Here is a 21,925-nt window from a genome sequence, read left to right as displayed (position 1 = left end):
ACACTAATCCCATGTGTAACAATTGCTGGGTTAAATCAGTTATATAAAGCTCAAAAGAGCAATTTTCTGATGTAAAAATATTCAAGGCTTTTATTTTGAAATTTTTGTTAAGCTTCATTTCAAAGGGCCAAACTAATACCATGTGTAACAGTGCTTTGGATGAAAAAGTCAAATAAAGCCAAAAAGAGCAATTACATGATGTAAAAATATTCAAGGCTTTTATTGTGAAATTTTTGTTAAGCTTCATTTTAAAGTTCAAAACTAATCCCATGTGTAACAGTTACTGAGTTAAATCAGTTATATACAGCCCATAGCAGCACGTAGTTCTAAAGGCCAGTTCAGTCCTGATCTGTTTCAACTGAGGATAGTTAGAACTACAATGATGCGTATTTGTAGTCCAAACCAGCAGCCAATAGCCTCTTGAGTTCCGTTGCTATGTTAAATAAGTTTCACACCAAGGTGTGAAGTGTTAGTGAAACAGCCTGAGAGCCTCAGAAAATCCTGTCGCATGACTTTGCTCTGAAGCACCGTGACAGAAAACCGTACGGTCTAGATAAATTTCGAAAACATTTTACCGGAGCAGACAGGCGTATCAATGTCAGGACCGATTTTGATACTAATCGTGCGATATTTGTGGGCGTGATGGCGATTTCAAAAATGATTTGGGCTGAAAAAGTTGTCTTCATCTCTCACTCTAATCAGCGAGAGAAGCACTCTAACTTTAGGAAAAATGAGAAACTTTGGGTCGCTTAGAGACAAATTGTGGACAAACCGTAACTGGTATCGACGAGCCGTCTTCACTTTCGAAGAGATCACAGACGTATCTACAAAATGAAATTTGAATGGCATTTCTAGGTGAATTTGTGACGACACAGACAATCCTCAAAAATAGGGTATTTCCAGGATTTTTCCCATTGACTTATAATGGGGTTTTTTTCGTAGTTTTTTGCGAATTATGTCGCCACGTTAACCCCAAATCCCACCAGAAATAATAGCTCCAATGGCGTGAATTTTCTGCACGTTTTGATACCTCATTTGTAGGTGTGCACCCAGCGGTATGAGCCGCATTAACGGTTACGGAAGAAAAATAAAGAATTATAACTAGAAAATTTCGGAAGAAATTTAGCCGGGGCCTGCCAAGGCGCGCCCGTCGGGCATGGGCCCGGCGTCGTCGCGCCACAAATCGGCGTCGACGCCAAAGGACGCCGCGACGTGATCAGTGGCACGCGGAGAACCGCAAGAACGTTAAGCGAGGCGGACGTGCACCGTTCGGTACGATTTAAAATGTTGTCAAGGCTTTTATTTTGGAAGTTTTGTTAACCTTCATTTCAAAGGGCCAAACTAATCCCATGCGTAATAGTCCTTGGGTTAAAATAGTTATATAATGCTCAAAACACAAGTAGCTGATGTAAAAATATTCAAGGCTTTTATTTTGAAATTTTCAGTATGCTTCATTTCAAAGGGCCAAACTAATACCACGTGTAACAGTGCTTTGGATGAAAAAGTCAAATAAAGCCAAAAAGAGCAATTACGTCATGTAAAATTATTCAAGGCTTTTATTTTGAAATTTTCAGAATGCTTCATTTCAAAGGGCCAAACTAATACCACGTGTAACAGTGCTTTGGATGAAAAAGTCAAATAAAGCCAAAAAGAGCAATTACCTGATGTAAAAATATTCAAGGCTTTTATTTTGAAATTATTATTATGCTCCATTTTAAAGTTCCAAACTAATCCCATGTGTAACAGTGCTTTGGATGAAAAAGTCATATAAAGCCAAAAACAGCAATTACCTGATGTAAAAATATTCAAGGCTTTTATTTTGAAATTTTCAGTATGCTTCATTTCAAAGTTCCAAAGTAATCCCATGTGTAACAGTGCTTTGGATGAAAACGTCAAATAAAGCCAAAAACAGCAATTACCTGATGTAAAAATATTCAAGGCTTTTATTTTGAAATTATTATTATGCTCCATTTTAAAGTTCCGAACTAATCCCATGTGTAACATTGCTTTGGATGAAAAAGTCATATACGGCCAAAAAGAGCAATTACTTCATGTAAAATATTCAAGGCTTTTATTTTGAAATTTTCAGTATGCTTCATTTTAAAGTTCTGAACTAATACCACGTGTAAGAGTGCTTTGGATGAAAAAGTCAAATAAAGCCAAAAAGAGCAATTACGTCATGTAAAAATATTCAAGGCTTTTATTTTGAAACTTTTGTTAAGCTTCATTTCAAAGGGCCAAACTAATACCACGTGTAACAGTGCTTTGGATGAAAAAGTCAAATAAAGCCAAAAAGAGCAATTACATGATGTAAAAATATTCAAGGCTTTAATTTTGAAATTTTTGTTAATATTCATTTCAAAGGGCCAAACTAATACCATGTGTAACAGTGCTTTGGATGAAAAAGTCAAATAAAGCCAAAAAGAGCAATTACGTCATGTAAAAATATTCAAGGCTTTTATTTTGAAATTTGCAGGATGCTTCATTTCAAAGGGCCAAACTAATCCCATGCGTAATAGTCCTTCGGTTAAAATAGTTATATAATGCTCAAAACACAAGTAGCTGATGTAAAAATATTCAAGGCTTTTATTTTGAAATTTTTGTTAAGCTTCATTTTAAAGGGCCAAACTAATACCATGTGTAACAGTGCTTTGGATGAAAAAGTCAAATAAAGCCAAAAAAGAGCAATTACGTCATGTAAAAATATTCAGGGCTTTTATTGTGAAATTTTCAATATGCTTAATTTTAAAGTGTAAAACTAATCCCATGTGTAACAGTTACTGAGTTAAATCAGTTATATACAGCCCAAAGCAGCAAGTAGTTGTAAAGGCCAGTTCTCAGTCCTGATCTGTTTCAACTGAGGATAGATAGAACTACAACGATGCGTATTCGTAGTCCTAACCAGCAGCCAATAGCCTCTTGAGTTCCGTTGCTATGGCAAATAATGGTCTCAGCAGGTGTGAGCTCTGAGCTGTGAGCTCTCAAACACACAAGTGTGTTTGAGCAAACACACTTTACTGAAAAAAAGCATTGGAAACAAATCCTTCTTGTTCGGGAACCGTAATACATATTCGAAAAGCGTTTTAAGCGTATGACAGTTCAATGTGTCTTCTGCGATAGTCCCGAGATTCATATCTGTACCTCACTCAGAGCATTTACAGTGATGAGAGAAAGAAATGTTGTGCCCAGATATGAACCGAGGTCGGCTGTCACTCTAATATGAGCAAAAATGAGAAACTTTGGGTCGCTTAGAGGCAAATTGTGGACAAACCATAACTGGTATCGACGAGCCGTCTTCACTTTCGAAGAGATCACAGACGTATCTACAAAATGAAATTTGAATGGCATTTCTAGGTGAATTTGTGACGACACAGCAAATCCTCAAAAATAGGGTATTTCTAGGATTTTTCCCATTGAGTTATAATGGGGTTTTTTTCGTAGTTTTTTGCGAATTATGTCGCCACGTTAAGCCCAAATCCCACCACAAGTAATAGCTCCAATGGCGTGAATTTTCTGCACGTTTTGATACCTCATTTGTAGGTGTGCACCCAGCGGTACGAGCCGCATTAACGGTTACGGAAGAAAAATAAAGAATTATAATAATATTAAAGAGACACTTTGTTGGGTGTAGAGTAATAGGTTCCTGCCATTGCTTTGCATGGCAGGCCCCAATAATATTAAAGAGACACTTTGTTGGGTGTAGAGTAATAGGTTCCTGCCATTGCTTTGCATGGCAGGCCCCAAACCGGAGCAGACAGGCGTATCAATGTCAGGACCGATTTTGATACTAATCGTGCGATATTTGTGGGCGTGATGGCGATTTCAAAAATGATTTGGGCTGAAAAAGTTGTCTTCATCTCTCACTCTAATCAGCGAGAGAAGCACTCTAACTTTAGGAAAAATGAGAAACTTTGGGTCGCTTAGAGACAAATTGTGGACAAACCGTAACTGGTATCGACGAGCCGTCTTCACTTTCGAAGAGATCACAGACGTATCTACAAAATGAAATTTGAATGGCATTTCTAGGTGAATTTGTGACGACACAGACAATCCTCAAAAATAGGGTATTTCCAGGATTTTTCCCATTGACTTATAATGGGGTTTTTTTCGTAGTTTTTTGCGAATTATGTCGCCACGTTAACCCCAAATCCCACCAGAAATAATAGCTCCAATGGCGTGAATTTTCTGCACGTTTTGATACCTCATTTGTAGGTGTGCACCCAGCGGTATGAGCCGCATTAACGGTTACGGAAGAAAAATAAAGAATTATAATAATATTAAAGAGACACTTTGTTGGGTGTAGAGTAATAGGTTCCTGCCATTGCTTTGCATGGCAGGCCCCAATAATAATAAAGAAACTTTTCTTGGGAGAATAGCAATAGGTTCCTGCCATTGCTTTGCATGGCAGGCCCCAATTAGATATAATCAACCTACCTTTCAATGGTTTGAACATTTTCTTTTTACCAGACATTTATCTTTACCATATATTGCTGATTTATAAGCACAATGTAGAAAATTACCCAAAGGGCACCCACCTCTTCTGTAGAAATGTTTATATAAAGTTATTAGTTTTCTGATTTCACCTGCAGCTTTTTTTCTGCTAAGTCCAGTAAATGTCAGTAGACTCAAGAATGAAAAACCACTGAGTGCAATCTGCACTTTATTTGTACTCAGTAGCTGTTTTGTTCCTTGTTTTTTCTGTCTCTCTTTAACCCTCATACCACAAACTAACCCTTGCTCGTGTTCTAAAGATGCTCTTGACATTTTTCCGCAGCACTGCTGCAACCTCGAAAAAGCAAAAGATCAAGAGGAGATAGAGCTATTATTCACTGATGTCCTTTTGTGTGATTTTACCACAGAGAGGAAAACAGGAGATCTTTTTTTCATTTTATCTATCTACTTAAACCTTTTCCAAAATGTATAAAGGGCCAACACAGGCACCAACTCAGAGTTATTAGAATGATAGATACATATACACATACATACAGTTCCGCTTTGAAGTTTAAATACACCAATCATGGGGATGATTGGCATATCAAATTCAAGTTATTACAGTGTTTTTCTGTTATTGTTTTTTTCACATCAATTGCAGTGATTTATAATCAACAACTGGGTGAGCTCTGGATCCTCGCTCTGTTTGAACAACCAACTGTGTTCTTGGTTCCTCATTATTTTGCCTATTTTAGTCGGTGTTCTAGTACAGTTGTACTAGAACCATTGTTGCTAATCAAAACCTCAACATGATGCTGCCACCATTGTGCTTTAAAGTTGTGACTGTGTTCTTACTTTACAATAATGAACTCACTTTGCCTCCTCCAAACAAAACATCTAATAGTGGCCAAATAACTTGCTGCTTGTGTTGTCTGAACATAAAACATTTCTTCAGAAGGCATTTGGCTTGTGTTTAGTCAAGCTTTAAGATATTGATTTTGGAGCAGGTGCTTCTTTCTTGGCCAGTCTCCTCTAAGTCCATGTTGATTTATGTGCACGGTGGTGATGATGTTCCAGTTTCCAACTCATGGCAAGCCTGAGCACTGATTCCCCAGGTTCTTCATACTAACAACTTGCTTTAATCTTAGGATGACAGTCAGTTTGGGTCAGATAGATTAAACTTGGATCCAGTTTGGTGTTCTGACAAAACAATAATCCTTCACATACATCAAACCTGATTTTTAATGAAGCAGGATAAGTTAAGCCCTTGGAATGGCCCAACCAAAGCTCTGTTGTAAATGTATTGAAAATCGGGGTTCAAGCTAGGAAACTAACTTAAATGAGTTCCAGCATTTCATGAAAGAGCTGTGGTCAAATATCCAACCAGAATGAGAACAGAAGCTTGTTGATACAGATATTAGTTATTGAAATATTAGTGATATATATACAGTATATAGACAGCTTTTGTCATGTGTAGCATAGAAAGAGAAATTGCAATAAATTAAAAATTGGAAGATATTCATAGTATAAAATAGGATTAGGCTGCCATCAGATGTGGCACTTGCAGTTTCCCGTTTTTCTCCTCAGGTCAATTCAGAGTGTCAATTTCCAATTTTAGTCTGTGGAGTGATGTTTTGTTATTCTCACACTCAGTTCAGGCTTTGAATTGATAAGGAGCTGGTAGAGTCTTAGCTTTATAAACAGAAAAGATTCCTTGCTTTCCTCCTTTTGCCCTTATATTTGGGTTCAGATCTAGAAGTTGAAATACTTCTCATTACTCTGTAGTATAGCACTATTTAATGTCAATCATGATAGTTACAAATTTAAATGAAAATCCTATCATTGAATGATTTTATTCTTAGATGGACTTAGAATGTTGATATGGGTGAAATCATAATTCTCATATACTTGTTATCTTGAGGATTTTTATGAGAATTTGTGTGGAAATTTCACCATTCTTGATAAAGCTGGCTGAGGAATTATACACAAGGGCTTGATATCTATCGCCAATTCAACTATGGAGAGTCTCCTGAAAATTCACCAACAATATAGCAGGAAGGTCCAGGAAGTCGGGAGAACTTTTAAAAGCTTGATCGATGACACGTCAGATAAAAAGATGAGAGGAGAATAGATGAAAAGTCACCAGAACAAGTGAGACATGTGAAGTTCTGGTCATCTCAAGATAAAAGCCATTAAGACTCATCCAGCGTGGTCCACTGTGCCAAAGTGACAGGAAATTTATTTGCCGTGTTGAAGCTAACAGCACCTGTATTGTTCATCCGCATTATTTCTGACACTGTGTCTCTGCTGCAATCAAGAAGCCTATTGTTTTTCTCCAGCCCTTACTGGGAAGATTATTCTTTATGACTCCTAAAGAGATTTGCTTCCCTTATTCATTGGGGAGCTTCCTGTCAACACAACCAGGCGAGTAATTCCTCATTTCTCAACTATTATGCTGAGTTTGGGTACCGGCTGGAATCCGAAACATTCCATCCAGACATCTAAATCTGTTAGCTGAACACTCTTTAGAGTGCGCTCCTCCTTCAAACATAACCCAGGCCAGGCGTGGGGACGACAGCCTGAAATCCTTTGGCAAAGAGAGATAGACAAACATTGGACTGCTGTCCTTACTGTGAGTCTGAGATCTGTAACTCCAGAGCTTCCTTGAACACGAGGTTGGAATATTCTGTTACTTGCAAGAAAGGACAAAGAACTTCAACCCTTCTGCTATTCTGTTAGAGAAGCCCACCATCAGACAGACAGGGATACTTTTATAAAAGATGTCATAAATAATAAGTAATTTTTTTCTCCTCACAATGACTTATTTTCAAACACAGATGAAAAGAGTAGGAGAAGAATCACCATGAGCTACTAATTGCATCAAGTTATCACTTTGCTCCCAGTCAGCTAATATATACAGTAAGCTCCTGGTCTATGCTAATTGAAAATAGATATTGGTAAATAGACTGATTAATGGTGAAATATAGAAGACAGATTTTTTTGTATATTAATTAACATTATATTTCAATATAAAGCCTACAATAACCTTTCCACCATAGACAAATAACTGTTAAAATCCATAATTAAAATATCAACATCCCCCATAAACACTTCAGAAGAACTGGAAGAGATATTTTATCAACTATTCGGAGGACATCGTCAAGTCATATGTTAAAAGTTAAAGGAACAAAAAAAGAAATAATATTTTCTGAATTTACTGCAGTCCTAATAGGATTTACAACTGGACATTTCTACCTTCAAGATGTCTAACATCAGCTCAAATTCATATTGCTACGGTGTCTGATCATTTTAGAATTGATGCAAAAACATTTTAAAGGTTTTAGTCCATGTATTTGCAAGCTGGCCAAAAATGTAATTTTTTTCTATTACACCATGGAGGATTCACTGAAGTACTGTGGCAGCAACAAACAGGAGTCTTTTAGTTTTCTAGGAACCTTTTTTACTGAACAAAAGTCAAACATTCTTTTTCACTACCGTCATAATAGCAGTCCAAAGTTTTTGTCTACAAATGTTTGCTTGGCTCTGTCTTCAAACATTCAGAGCCTGAGAGAAATGATTAATGTTGCCAGACAAGAAATGCATTCTGGCAATTCAGGTCAGCCAAAGGGAATGGATGACACAATGGTGGAAAATGATAATACCATTTCTTTAATTTCCTGTCAATTGCTTGAGATAATGCATGTTTTGTGTTGTTTGAGATGGAGCAACGATTCTAAAAGGAAACATTCTTTTTTTGGCCAAATGCACTCCGTGTTTTATTGAATGCAGCTTCCATCTTTGCACAATGAACCCTCTCAGGCTCCTGTCCGGCAGGCAGATTTTAATAAAAGCTTGAAGTTGGTGAATGAAATCAGCTCAGATTTCAAAACATTCAGCGGCTTTCAAAAAGTAAAACTCACATGTTCAGCTTTGGCACGGAAGCGATCTAGAAGGGGCGAATTACTCTTTTAAGAATTCAGCCTTTTGAAAACTTTGTTATTTAACTTGTATGAAAAGAGAAGAAAATTCTTCCATCACAGACTGTGTTATACAAGGAAATTCTGTCCTCATGATACTATGGTTCTCTTGTAACAAATAATTCCACCAAAACTTAAAATGTCTTTTTGATATTTAATGTTTTCATTCAAATATGCACCTGCATGAGTTAGAATTTAAGACGCAAAAGACCAGAGCAATTCAAAAAGTTCTCTAACAACATAAAAATTATTCAAACCTCTAGGTTTAACATTTACATTTACCATATGTTTTTCTACACCCGATTTCCTCTGTTCATTTGCTAATTCTTACATCTGTACCTCCATCTGGCCAGAAAAGAATGAATTAACCTGTGAGCGAATAATCATTCGTCGCGAGAGCGAGTCGCTCAGCTCCGATGGAATTTACACAGATCCCACAGTAATTCTGAAATAATTTGAAACTGAATAACGCAGGGCAGAATAATCAACAAGTAATGAGAAATAAAATTGGTCATCTGTTCACATCTTTCACTATATCAGCTTCATCAACAGGCATGACTGCTCCCTTTCATTCCAAACAATCATCTTTAGAGGTCAGTTCCCCTTCTGTGCAGTTAATTTTGCCGAGAGGCATGAATGTTTCAGTCAGTACTGTATTGCTCATCACTCCGGAGACACAAAGGCCAAATAGCAGCCTATTCTGGTCTTCTTTTGCGGCATAAATGCAAATGTGATCTTGATTGGGCTTTTCTTTTTCATTTTGCTGAATTATCAGAGTTAAAAATCTATTTAGGGGTAATCTGATTTCACTTAAAATGATCATTTATGACTAATTTGAACCAGTCTGTTTTTCTGAGGAATGAAAATGTGCCAATTAAACCAAGAGACAAGAATTCATTTAGAAAATGAAACAAACTACTGGAGTGCTTAACAAAGCCATTTAGAAGGGTTTTTTTTAATCATCTTTTAGCTCCTAATAAATAGATTTTTCACTGCAAAATTATTTTTCAAAAGCAACATTTTACCTTTGATCCTCCTCTGAGGTAGAAACAAACCAGTAACAACTATGAGTTGTAATGTTCCAAACACGGCATCGACATGGATGCTTAGAGGCACCAGATGATCTTAATCTGAGAAATATGTTGGTCAGCAAAATCTGATGCTGATAATAACAATTTGAGGATTCACAACATTTTTTGTATTACAATACTAAGTGTATTTGGACAGCCTGTATGAGGACCACAACACAGACCACAGCCAGATGGGTTCATGGTTTGTTATGTAACAACGAAAGCCTAATAGCTGTTCGTGGTTCCTTTGCATGAATTACTGCACCAATGCAGCATGGCATGGAGTAGATATGCCTGCAGCTCGGCTGATGTGTTAAAGAAGCCCAGATTGCTTTAATAGCAACCTTTATCTCAACTGCATTGTTGGCTCAGGTATCTCTTATCTTCCTCTTGACAAAACTCCATAGATTCTCTGGAGAGGGTATTAGTCAATCAAGCACTGCCATCCATGCTCATTAAAGCATGTAATGGCACCTTTGGCAGTGTGGGCAGGTGCCAAGTCCTTCTAGAAATAAAAACAGCATTTCCATAAAGCTTGTCAGCAGAAGCATTTAAAATTTCCTGGTGGACAACTGCTCAAACTTTGGACTGTGCAGCAGTCACACAAGACTTTAAGGAACTTCAGTTCAGTGCCCCAAAACTCTCCCTCCAAACTTTGAGATTTCTACATGAACTGCAAAATTTACTTTCATGGGAAAAGAGTCTTAACAAATAAGCTACAGTCCAGTCTCTTTCTTTCCTTTGCCCAGAATGAAAGGCACTTTTGGCATTTAGGAGTGTCTTGACATAAGGAATACCTCAGTTGTGGCAAAATGTTTTGAATAATATTGTGATTTGTGAGCCATGGTTCTTCAAGCTCAGTCCATGCTTTGTAAAACTGCCCTAAACTCTGCAAACAGCTTTGCATCCTAACAGCCTTAGGAATACCCTAAGGCTGTGGGTATCCACAGTGTTTATGAAATATTTCCAATGTTCAAAGTTTCTGAAACTGAATGCTGGGCTTTCCTAGTCGTAATCTTAAGAAAAATAAAAATTAAAGTTTGACATTCATCACTCATGTATGTGTAACAGGGTTTTATTTTGGAAGTGTTGTGAATGTGAAGTTTGCCTAAATTTGTTTCTTTATTCTTTGAGTTGTTTTGTGTGGTCAGAAAATTGTTTCTCCAAAAATGTATTGGTGTTTTAAGTTCTGCTACGCTGTGCTTGACAGTTGGTGGTTACATAGTAACAGGTAACTGACAGTGCTTGACAGTTGGTGGTTACATAGTAACCGGTAACTGACAGCTCGTCCCCTTTTTCTGCTGCTGTCTGTGACTGTGGTATGTATTACAATCAGCTCTATGTTTTCTTTACAAGTGTTATATTTTAACATATATTTTAGACAAATCTGATAAAATACAGTGTTTCACGAGTAACTTTGCTTTGTACATGTTTTTAACTGTTATCATTATTGATGTTATCCATTTTATTTATGTTAATTTTACAAATATTAACTGTTGATAACTGCTCAATGGGAGGTATTGCTTAGTAGCTCATTTGGGGTTATTTATTCTATGTATATGAGCAGAAGCTGCTGGATTGACGTTAACCACCAACTCGATTTCCTGTTTGTTAGATATGTTTACGTTTTTGATCAGATGTGATGTTTCATTTATCAATTGTTTGATAGTGTTTGAATGTTACATGTGTGAGTTTATGTATGTTAAAGATGAGATTAGTTATGTGGATCAATAATATTAATTTGTGTTAAATACCACTATCCCAAGCCCCTTTTTCTGTTGCTGTCTGACTGTGGGGCAGAAGCTGCTGGATTGAAGGTAACTACTGACTTGATTTCCTGTTTGTTAAAATAAATACAATAAACCTGAATGTGTCTGTCATTAACTCAACCTATTATACCTGAGACAAAAATACATATGTAATCAATTAGAATAGGTTTTTGAATTGAACTAAAATTAATTTATGTTTCAATGATATTCGAATTTACTGAGACGCAAATGTAGAAAGATTTTTAATTGTTCTTGAAGTTGCCTTTTCTTTATGCAACTAGGATAGGCATTTATTAAATGGTAAATAAATTATTCACATAAATAAAATGTGGAAAACTATTATTGCCAAATAAATAAAAGAAACAATGAAAAATATAGGCATATCACAGCAAAAACTATTATCCAGGTGTTGAACTTTAGTTGCATAAACAAGCCTGTAACTATTTTATCACATCTTCTGTTCATTAATCATTTATGTGGGGAGGAAAAGAAAATGAAATTTGGGACTATTGTCTGAAGTGTTTTGGCAGTCACCGAGGTAAAAATTTAAGGCTGAATTAAAATCCAACAACTTGGATCTGGATGTTTCCCCTGTCAGTCAGCAAATGTGTACCATACACATATGCAAGCCATCTTTACTGTCATTCCACTTTCCATTAGTCACATTGTACATGACACTTAGAAATTAGTTTTTCCCTTCATGTGCTCTGTGTAACGGAACAGCTGAACGTGGCTGGAAGTGCAGAACCTTACAATGTGCATCCGAGCTAAATGACTTTCTGCATCAAAGCAAACAGCAAAAAGAGACTCTGGAACAGCTACTGGGGGCAATAATAAGAAAAATGCTCTTGAGTAATCTCACTGATTCTTGCATAGGTTTTCATTTTACTGATTAAGTGCTGCTACTGCGTTAGGTTTGCAGGGAACGGAAGAACATTACGGTCTTTAATATGCTTGCATTTGTGCCCGGAGCAGCAAGCCTCACTGATGTCTCAACACTGCCATCTTTTGATAACAGCCACTAAGTAAGCCTCTTCATGTTCAAACAGCTCAATGATCAGAGACACAGAGAAGCACTTCAGTGAATGTCCCAGTCATGAGTTAAATAAAAGACAACCAATATCACTTCGAGGGCTTCCTGTACATTCTAGCAAGGAAATATCTCTCAGCTGAATCCTTTCTGCTGGCGTCTGGCTTTATGGTCCGAACACTGCTGAACACAGATGAGAGTTTCTCCTGGAGGTGATGAGAAAAAACCCCGTCCCAGTATTTGCAGAGCAGAGAGCCTCGAGGCAGCAGAATCTTCTCAGCCAAGTCTATCAGAGACAAACACATGGTGATCAGTTTCTCGTGGTCCATGTCTCTGAAGCCGCTGGCGTTGGGCGCCATGTCGCTCAGGATGACATGAGCTTGGCCCTGGGGGAGCAGCTCCTGTAGCTTGCCATGTGTGGCGGGGTCGGTGACATCGTGATTGGAGAGGAAGTGGGCCCCGTCCAGAGGTGGTATGTTGAGCAGGTCGATGCCGATAACTGTTCCACGTGGCGAGCCTTGATCTAAAACGACAGCCACCGGAACAGTTCATCTCCCTTCTACATGTCTTATCTGTTCACACAAACAACAGCCTGTGGCAAACTGAGCGATTAAAAAATAACACCAAAAACAAAAAGCAAAAGAAATGGTTGGCTCCCTTGTAATCTTTGATATCCCTTTAGTTGTCTTTAATCTCTCTGATTCTTGTACATTTTTCAAAAATTAACTTGATATTAACATAGAAATTCCGCACTAATGTTTTTGCAAGTTATGCATATTTCAAATAACTACAGTGACAAATTAACTTAAATTTACATTTTCCAAACCAAAGATTTACTGATTAATGAGATTTAAACTTATCTTTAAGACTTTAAACATCCCTTATCTACGCAATCCATCACAATCATTAACACATCTGCTATTTTTTTTTTTTTTTTGGACAAAGTTACATGTTTGGTGGGTGATGATGTAGGACAAACTTATAATATCTATCTTCATTTACAGCGGCATCACTAGAAAGTAATAACCTCAATGTGACAAGGATAACTGAGGACACTGATTAATGTTCAGATTAATTACGGGTTCCAAAACAATGAAACACTCAGGCCTGCATAATAAATATGACAGTTTACTATAAGAAAACAACCCTTTTTTTCTGGATCATGTGGCAGAATATTATTCTCAATATATTTATCCACTGACTAATATGTATTTATTGCTAAATCTTTTACAGTTACTACTGCATTAATCATGATTCTACACGTCAATACCAATTTCTGGTCTTTTTTGTTAGCTGGCCTGCTGATTTTAGTTTTTAATTTTTAACATTTTTCTTTTGTTTAGTTTTTTTTAAGGACAGTAACACAAAAGAGAAAGTTATTTGTGCACTATAGCAAACATTTTATGTAACCTTATTGGAACTGCCAACACGCCCAAGTCTGGCTCTCCAAGCAAGTAAACCTTGAAAGCTCAAGATGCTAAAACTAGTCTCCAAAAGTCTGGAGATGTCTTGCACAATCTTGCTATGGCTGCTTTTATATGTAAATGATTTGGTAAATGTATCAGGGTTTTTCAAATGTATTCTATTTGCGGATGATACCACTTTTTTTTGTCAGGGCAATGATATAAAAGGGATGTTAAAAGAAATGAAAATAGAATTTATGCAAATACATAAATGGTTCAAACTAAATAAATTATCTTTAAATTTGGACAAAACAAATTATATGTTATTTACAAGGAGACAAAGAACTGTAAATACTCCATTTAAAGTTGATGGTGTAGAGATTTGTAGAGTTAGTGAGGTGAAATTTTTGGGTGTGATAATTGAGAAATTATCATGGAAATCCCATTTGAATTATTTAAGAACAAAATTAGCAAAATCAATTGCAGTGCTTTATAAAGTACGGGATTTTCTGAATGATCATGCACTACTTATGTTGTATAATGCACTAATTGTTCCACACTTGGTTTATTGTGTTGAGGTATGGGGAAAGGCATGTTATACTAGTATAAAATCTGTTTTTGTTTTGCAAAAAAGGGCAATAAGAGTTATTGCTCGAAAACATGGTAAATATCCAACAAATACATTATTTTGTAATTTCAGGTTTTTGAAATTCAATGATTTAGTTGATTATAATATTTTGTTGGTTATGTATAAGGCACACCTAAAAACATTACCCTTAAACATCCAAAAAAATTTTGAAAAGAGAGAGAGTGGTTATAACCTTAAGGGGACACAGATTTTTAAGAAACCTAAATTCAGAACTTGTTTGAAAGAACGATGTACTTCGATACAAGGAGTCAAACTGTGGAACGACCTGCAAAACGATGTTAAAAATGCTAAATCATTACACATGTTTAAAAGAATGTTAAAGATTGTTTTTTTGAAGAAGTATGAAATAGTATAAAGTCAAAGTATAGTATTGTTCAGTTGAGATTGATGATTGACCTTGTTTCTTTGTTCTTCCTTTGTTTTCTTTTTTTTGTCACATAAGACAAATCAAGGAAATTTTAGTTTTTTTTTTTTTTTGTTTGTTTGTTTTTTGTTGTTTTGATCCATAGTTGAGAAAAAGGGGCAGATATTATAAGATTATTTTCCTGCTACCTTTCATTTCATTTTTTTAAATTATTTTATTTTTTTCTTTGTATTAAAAATTTTTTTATTTGTATTGAATGAAATGAATAAAGATGAAAAAAAAAAAAAAAAAAAAAAAAAGAAAATGCATGCCTGTGCAATTTGAAATGGACTGTCCAATTCTAACTTTCACAGGCTCTCTAGAAATAAACCAAAAACAGAAATGACATTTTTTGGAAAGATGAGTTTAAAATTTAATTTAAACCAGAGGAGATGTTCATCATAAATTTAACTACAATATTCCAGAAAATAACCTAATTCCAACTGTGATGCTTACAGTTGAAGGTGTCATGGCTTGGGGATGAAGCAAAAAAACAAGTTTAACTGTTTGTGTTTAAAAAGGGAGAAAACTGGTGTTAAATTGCAAAATTTTATCTAGGCAATGCATTTAAAAAAAAGACAACATTTGTTGTGTTCTATGTTACAGCAGTACAGATTGGCATAAAAAAAGAATTATTTTTTTAGTGATAAGCTAAATTATCAGCAGTTATAAAGAAAACCTCCAAACTGCTATGCATGTAAAAAGCATGACAAAGCATTACATAATTGTAATAATATTTGATTTTATTCTGTGCTGTGGCTCTTAGTTTTACCTTTAGTGCTCCCAGTCATTAATGCCAGTGTCCCTTCTAATGACATAAAATTAGAAAAATAACCTAACTAATCAAATTAATCTATCTAAGAGTTAGTTTAATGATACGTAGAGATTTCGTTACATTTTAATGACCATTAGGGATTTGATGTGGGAGTTGAACCCATGTGACTGAAACCTGCCATGTGTACCTGTCCCAGCAGAGTTGATCCTTTGCACGGCCACTTGGCTCCATGCTCCAGGTGCAGCACCGCAGTCCACTACGCTGTATCCGGGCTGTAGAAGCCCGAACTTGTCGTCTATTTCCAAGAGTTTGAAGGCGCTTCTGCACCGAAAGTTTTGAGCGTGTGAAGCTTTGACATACGGATCTTTCAGCTGCCGCAGCACCCAGCGCTGCTCTGTTGCAGTTTTCCCCTTCAGCTTCTTCATGACACTCAGCGAGCAGTGAAAACATCTCCTCTGAACACAAAATATCCACATTTGGCTTATTCTACTATATATATATGTATTCCTATTTCATATATATTCCTGTTTCACGCAACTGCGCTTGCGTGAAACAGAGTTCTCAACGTGTGCTACCTATTTGGGTTCCCTTTATTTTTGAAACAGAACGAGAAAACATTAGTTCCTATGTTTGAGCAAATTCATCCCATGCATTAAATTTACGTTCATTTAATTTTCATGTTTTAATTGTGTGCATTTATTATCAAAGACCTTAATGTACACGGTGAATATCTGAATATTATGGATTGCATTCTCAAAAAAGAATTATTGATGAATAAATAAATAAACCTCTTGCTTTTAGAAATGAACTCAGACTGTTTGGTTGAAGTACCATTCAGGATACCTGGCATTCACTGAATAAATGGCATTTCATCACAGAATAAATATCAAGTGTATGGCTTCTATTGTACCTAATAATTTAACATTAGGCTTTTAAATTGTCTGTAAAACAAAGTGTACCACTGAGAATTGGTTTATTGGTGGCAAATGTGTCCTCATGATTTGTTTATAGATAAAATTTATTTTAATTTGTATTTTAGTTCTTATTGGTTCTGTTATTACAATCTATTAAAAATATCTAAACATGAAATAAGAATTTTGGGTGTTAGGACAACTTCTTAGCAAAATATGGCAGCACCAGTTTTTGAAATAAGAAAACGGGACAAAAAAAAAATCTTCATTTTTCTAGTCGGACATATTTCAAAGTAACACTTGCAACAGACCCTACAACCAAAAGATGGGCCACATGCGTTGAATCTGACTTTAGTCAGACCGATCCTTTCGTTTACAAATCTTGTTATCATGTGACGACATCTGCATTCTCCACGCGGGAGTCTTTCGTGAGGTGGACTGTTTTCATGAATAAAAGGTACTTGTTTGATCTGACCTTGTTCTGCAATATTTAATGACAACATTGGTTAGCACCCCATATTGCAGGAACTGTTGCTTATTGCTCATTGTGTTTTTTTCTGTTGCTCAGAAAGTTCTTTCTTCCTCTCAGGTAAGATGTTGACCTCCAAGCTGCTCACTCTGGTCCTGGTGGTCCAGCCAGGTAGAGTGCTGCTGGGCATGAAGAAGAGAGGCTTTGGTGCTGGCAAGTGGAACGGATTTGGGGGCAAAGTTCAACCTGGAGAAACCATTGAAGAAGCAGCTAGAAGGTATTATAAGAAGAATATTTATTTAACTTAAGGTTAATGTTGTAGTTTGTGTTAAAGCGTAATGTAAGTATAGGATCTAATCTAAATTATTGCAGGTATTAAATTAATAAGTAGACAGCTGTTCAATATTTGTCCAAAAATATTTTTATTACATGTGTAACAGAGTTAACAGAAAAGTCCTAGTTGATCCAGTCAGATTCAGACAATTCAGTAAAGAAATAAAAAGTCCATCTTGAAAAACCAGCAAATTGCTTCAATTTTTGATGAAGCACAAAGCCTCAGTAGAGAGGAACATCTCCCTTTCAAGGAGCAAACTCCATCAGAACCAGGCTCAGGGTGGATGGCAATCTACGGCTACCTGATGGGATTGAGTAAAATGGACAGAGACTCTAAAATTTTAAAAGGAGAGGCATAATTTTGGTCTGCTTGCGAAACACAACTCTGTTTTACATTTTTGGGATCACACATTCAGTGTATTTACATTTAAAAACAAAGGCAGTGGGAGTAGACTGTTGAGAGTAACAGAAAAAAGAATTGCGAATGTTTTGCTAGGATATATAAAAAGAATAAACGTTTTAGTCGGGACAATATCTTATTATTCCAGAAGTGAAGAGCACGGCCTCAAGGCATTTAGGCCCACTCCAAAACTGTCTCCAAACAAACAGAGAAAACTGCTTTGTGTGCAGGGGTGTTTAATAGTTACATTATTCATAATATGCAAATATATTTCACTTCTGTGTTGTTGAGCATCTGTTCTCAGTGCTTTTGAAATGGAAAATGTCGCATTTATATAAGTTTTTGTTTGGGCCACAGTTGGCTCCCAAAGCTTCACAGAGTCAAACTTGAAAACCGCCTCTGGAATCAAGCTGTGCACATTCAAGAAATAGTGGCAGTAGTTGTCATCAAAGAGAAGTAGCACATTTTAAAACACATTGGATGTAATTTATAAAAAATTTCCCCAGTAAAATAACAAAATTGTATGCTTGACTTTCAGTTTGACATAATAGGGTATATTTAGCATTTAAAATAGAATTAATTTTTAGATGGCTGTCACTAAGCTCCCGTTTCTCAAAAATAGAGGTGTTGTACTTGACATGAAATGTGGACTATTTATAGGAATAATTGTTGGTCATTTACACAAAGCATTTAAAATCTGACCTTGAAATCTGTGTGTAAATGCGAACAGGATACGTCATACTCCTTAAACTCTAAAGTGCTGCACTGAACAGATTGACAAAGAAAAATATCCACAAAAGAACATCTTCTCATTCATCATTACAGTACAATAAAGCCATACACCCAACCTACTGTATATTGCACATCACTAGAGAACAACTATCTAATCCAGGACCAATGACTTTGTGGATCAAACAAATTTTTTATCCATAACGATGAGTGGCAGCTAAATTAAACCTATCATCAAAGCCAATGTCATTTCAATAACAATTCAGGTCCACTCAACAGTTTTGAATACTGGGATATGTCTGTGGGAAATCTGGAATGCAGGCATTCAAGACAAGAGACAGTGTGGGGTGTTATGTTGAAATGAGTCGCATCATTTTGGCCTGTTCAGCTTTGCACAATATAGCGCTGGACAGGTGACCTTAACTTGATGCACGGCAGCTATATTGACTGCTCTGAGTCTGATAGCTGTCAAGGCCATGTCTACCAAGTCTAAAGTATCATTCATAAATAACATAAGAAGATTTCATAATTGTTTTGATTGTTAGCTTCTTCAGCTAGTGGAAATCAGGGCATCCAGATAAAGCAGGGGTGCCCAAAGGACGCCTCGAGGGCCGGCATCCTGCACGTTTTAGTTCTCTCTTTGGTGGTAGCAACAACCTCCTCAGCATGTCAGCGTTCTTCTTAGGCCTTTTAACGAGCCATTATTTGATCCAGGTGCGTTAAACCAGGGAGAAACCTAAAACATGCAGGATGCCGACCCTTGAGGACCGACTTTGGGCACCCATGAGATAAAGTGATATCATATAAAACAGGGGTGTCAAACTCCAGTCCTCGAGGGCCACTGTCCTGCAGTTTTTAGATGTGCCACAGGTACGAAATGCTGGAAGGAAATGGCTTAATTACCTCCTCCTTGTGTAGATCAGTTCTCCACAGCCTTGCTAATGACCTAATTATTCTATTCAGGTGGTGCAGCAAAGGCACATCTAAAAGTTGCAGGACAGCGGCCCTTGAGGACTGGAGTTTGACACCTGTGATATAAAATAATAGTGGAGTTTCTGAATTTCTTGATCAGTCTTTTAGGTTTCATGCATAGCTTTCACTTGTATTCCTACGTGTTCTACTAAAACCTTAGGCTCTTTTAGTCTCCATATGAAAGTGCACTTGCACAAATACAACCAATTATTTTTTATTCTTCCCCCTAGGGAACTTCAGGAAGAAAGTGGCCTCACAGTGGACGTTCTGGACAAAATTGGAAATATCAAATTTGAATTTGTTGGAGAAACAGAGATGCTTGACGTCCACATCTTCAGAGCTGACAAATATAACGGTGAACCAACAGAATCAGAGGGTAAGACTTTCTCTCAAAAAACCAAAGTAGATTCCTTTAAAAAGGGAGAAGTTCATAAAAAAACTGGGGGAATAACCTTTTTGAACACCATTCCAAGTAATAGATTTAAGAAAAAGCAAATGTTACCATTTTGGTTTCAGTTCCTTTTAAACTTGACTTCCTTTTAATGTTATTACAAACTCAGTCTCAATCACAATTTCTACAGTTTGCAAGGTTGAGAGGCATGCTGAGGTCTGGATTTGAGTCTTTTATGACCCTTCAACGTTTAAAGTAGACACAGAAAGTTAGTGAAGATTCAAGTAGGCATTCCAAGCTTACTAATGTTACAAAGGCACAATCCAGGTTCATCCCTTGATGAGTTAACTACCTGTATTTTGCTTGTATGATTCATAGGGGAAATAATTGTGTTAATATATTGAGACTAATCTGAAAACTAGTTAAAAACCAAACATTTTGAGAAAATGCAAAAAAACTACACGCAGACAAGTCATATAGCACATATTTTCAAAAACCTAAAAGAAACATTCAATCTATGATACCACTCTTTACAGTTCCCTACAAGAACAGTGATTGAATTAAAGATGCTCACCGAGGGGGGAGGGGGGGAGGTTTAGGTGTTATTTTAGAAGGAAGACTTAAATGTGTCAATGCACCTTTAAGAGCAAGGAGGGAATTGTAGCAAGATTAAATACTTGGCAGTCCTGTTTACTTTGTAAGAAATAAGTCAAGGTCAACTATGTGGAGACCAAACATACAAAGATACAGAGAAGTATAATTCCTGATGTAGTCAGACGAAACACTTGAAATAAAAGGTCTGGAGGGTAATAGAAGTCAGAGTCCAGAAAATGAAGGAGAAGAGAACATTTCAAGTGTGACTAATTAAAAAAGAATCAAATTCAATCAATCAAATTTTATTTGTATAGCATATTTCAGCAGCAAGGCATTTCAAAGTGCTTTACATCATTACAAACACAGAAACACAATACAATATAGAATCAATCATTAAGTCAAGTTCCATCAATAAATTTGTAATTGATTACATTTCAAATACAATTCTAAACAGGTGGGTTTTTAGTTGAGATTTAAAAGAAGTCAGTGTTTCAGCTGTTTTACAGTTTTCTGGAAGTTTGTTCCAAATTTGTGGTGCATAGATGCTGAAAGCTGCTTCTCCTCGTTTGGTTCTGAAGTGCGTGATTTATTTTATTTTAGAAAAAGCAAATGGGTATTGAAAGCTATTTGAGGATTTAAATAATTCACAGGCATTTGTTTTGATAATAAAATAACTTGGTCATTGCCAAATTTAAGTCAACTCTGGTATATCCCATCCTTCAACAGCTTGAAGAACCATCTTAAGCAACTTAAATAAATTTCCTCATGATTGTTGTGGAAGCATTCTTGCCCACCTAACTGTATATGGCATTCATTCGCTTCATTAAGGTTGAGGACAGGATATTAGATGGGTCATTGCAACACCTTGATTCTTTTCTTTTTTCACCCACTCTGTTGTAGATTTGCTGTGTTAGGGATCATTGACCGGTTGCATGGTCCAATTTAGGAAAAGCTTCTAAATTGGACCATTGCATCAGATAGCCACAAATTTGACTCTAGAATACTTAAGTGTAAAAATGACATTATGGTCTTCTCAGTGACTGCAAGACACCACCATACTTTACAGTTGTATGAGGTGTTTATTTTTGTTATCTTTTGCTTGAGTTTTGTTCAGCCATCTGTACATTGGTCATCATGTATCTGAAGAACACATTTGAGTTGCTCAGTCTGATTAATTTTTCCATGTATTGTGTTTTATAGAAATGAGGCCTCAGTGGTTTGACTGCGACAAAATCCCTTTCAGTCAGATGTGGGCCGATGATGTCTTGTGGTTCCCTTTGATGCTACAGAAGAAGAAATTTGTGGGATACTTCAAGTTCCAGGGTGAGGACGTGATTCTCAGTCACAAACTGGAGGAGGTTCAGGAGCTTTGATGTGAAACCTTGTAGTGTTTTATGTCTGGGACTATGAGGAACAAATTGGGTGTTTACATTTTGACAATTATTACTGAAAGTAACTGTTGGTGTCCACTGTTCATTTAGTGAAAGGAATGAGATGACCATTTGGATAGGAAGAAGAAGCATTTACTGTACACACTTTTCAACTGTAACAAGTGGAATTAAACATTTTTTTCTGTAACCCGTGTCATTGGATGTCTTCTTGAGAAATAGCATGTTAAT

General features: G+C 36.4%; 2 protein-coding genes across 2 annotated transcripts; one reads left to right on the top strand and one right to left on the bottom strand.

The window, feature by feature from the left end:
- Positions 1-7,794: 7,794 nt before the first annotated feature.
- Positions 7,795-16,077, bottom strand: mrm2 (mitochondrial rRNA methyltransferase 2). Its single transcript, XM_005796780.2, has 2 exons — positions 15,695-16,077; positions 7,795-12,800 (listed from the first exon to the last, which is right to left on the bottom strand). The coding sequence occupies exons 1-2, from the start codon at positions 15,981-15,983 to the stop codon at positions 12,370-12,372; spliced, it is 720 nt and encodes a 239-aa protein (XP_005796837.1). The 5' UTR covers positions 15,984-16,077; the 3' UTR covers positions 7,795-12,369.
- Positions 16,078-16,723: 646 nt separating this feature from the next.
- On the top strand, positions 16,724-21,885 carry nudt1 (nudix hydrolase 1). Its single transcript, XM_014475345.2, has 4 exons — positions 16,724-16,875; positions 17,008-17,164; positions 19,552-19,697; positions 21,507-21,885. Exons 2-4 carry the CDS (start codon positions 17,013-17,015, stop codon positions 21,677-21,679), a joined length of 471 nt encoding a protein of 156 aa, XP_014330831.1. The 5' UTR covers positions 16,724-16,875; positions 17,008-17,012; the 3' UTR covers positions 21,680-21,885.
- The last annotated feature ends 40 nt before the right edge of the window (positions 21,886-21,925 follow it).

This window comes from Xiphophorus maculatus, chromosome 16 (assembly GCF_002775205.1).
Source record: "Xiphophorus maculatus strain JP 163 A chromosome 16, X_maculatus-5.0-male, whole genome shotgun sequence".
Taxonomy (NCBI): domain Eukaryota; kingdom Metazoa; phylum Chordata; class Actinopteri; order Cyprinodontiformes; family Poeciliidae; genus Xiphophorus; species Xiphophorus maculatus.
Note: the sequence above shows the minus strand (reverse complement) of the source record. Positions and strands in the feature narration are given on the sequence as shown.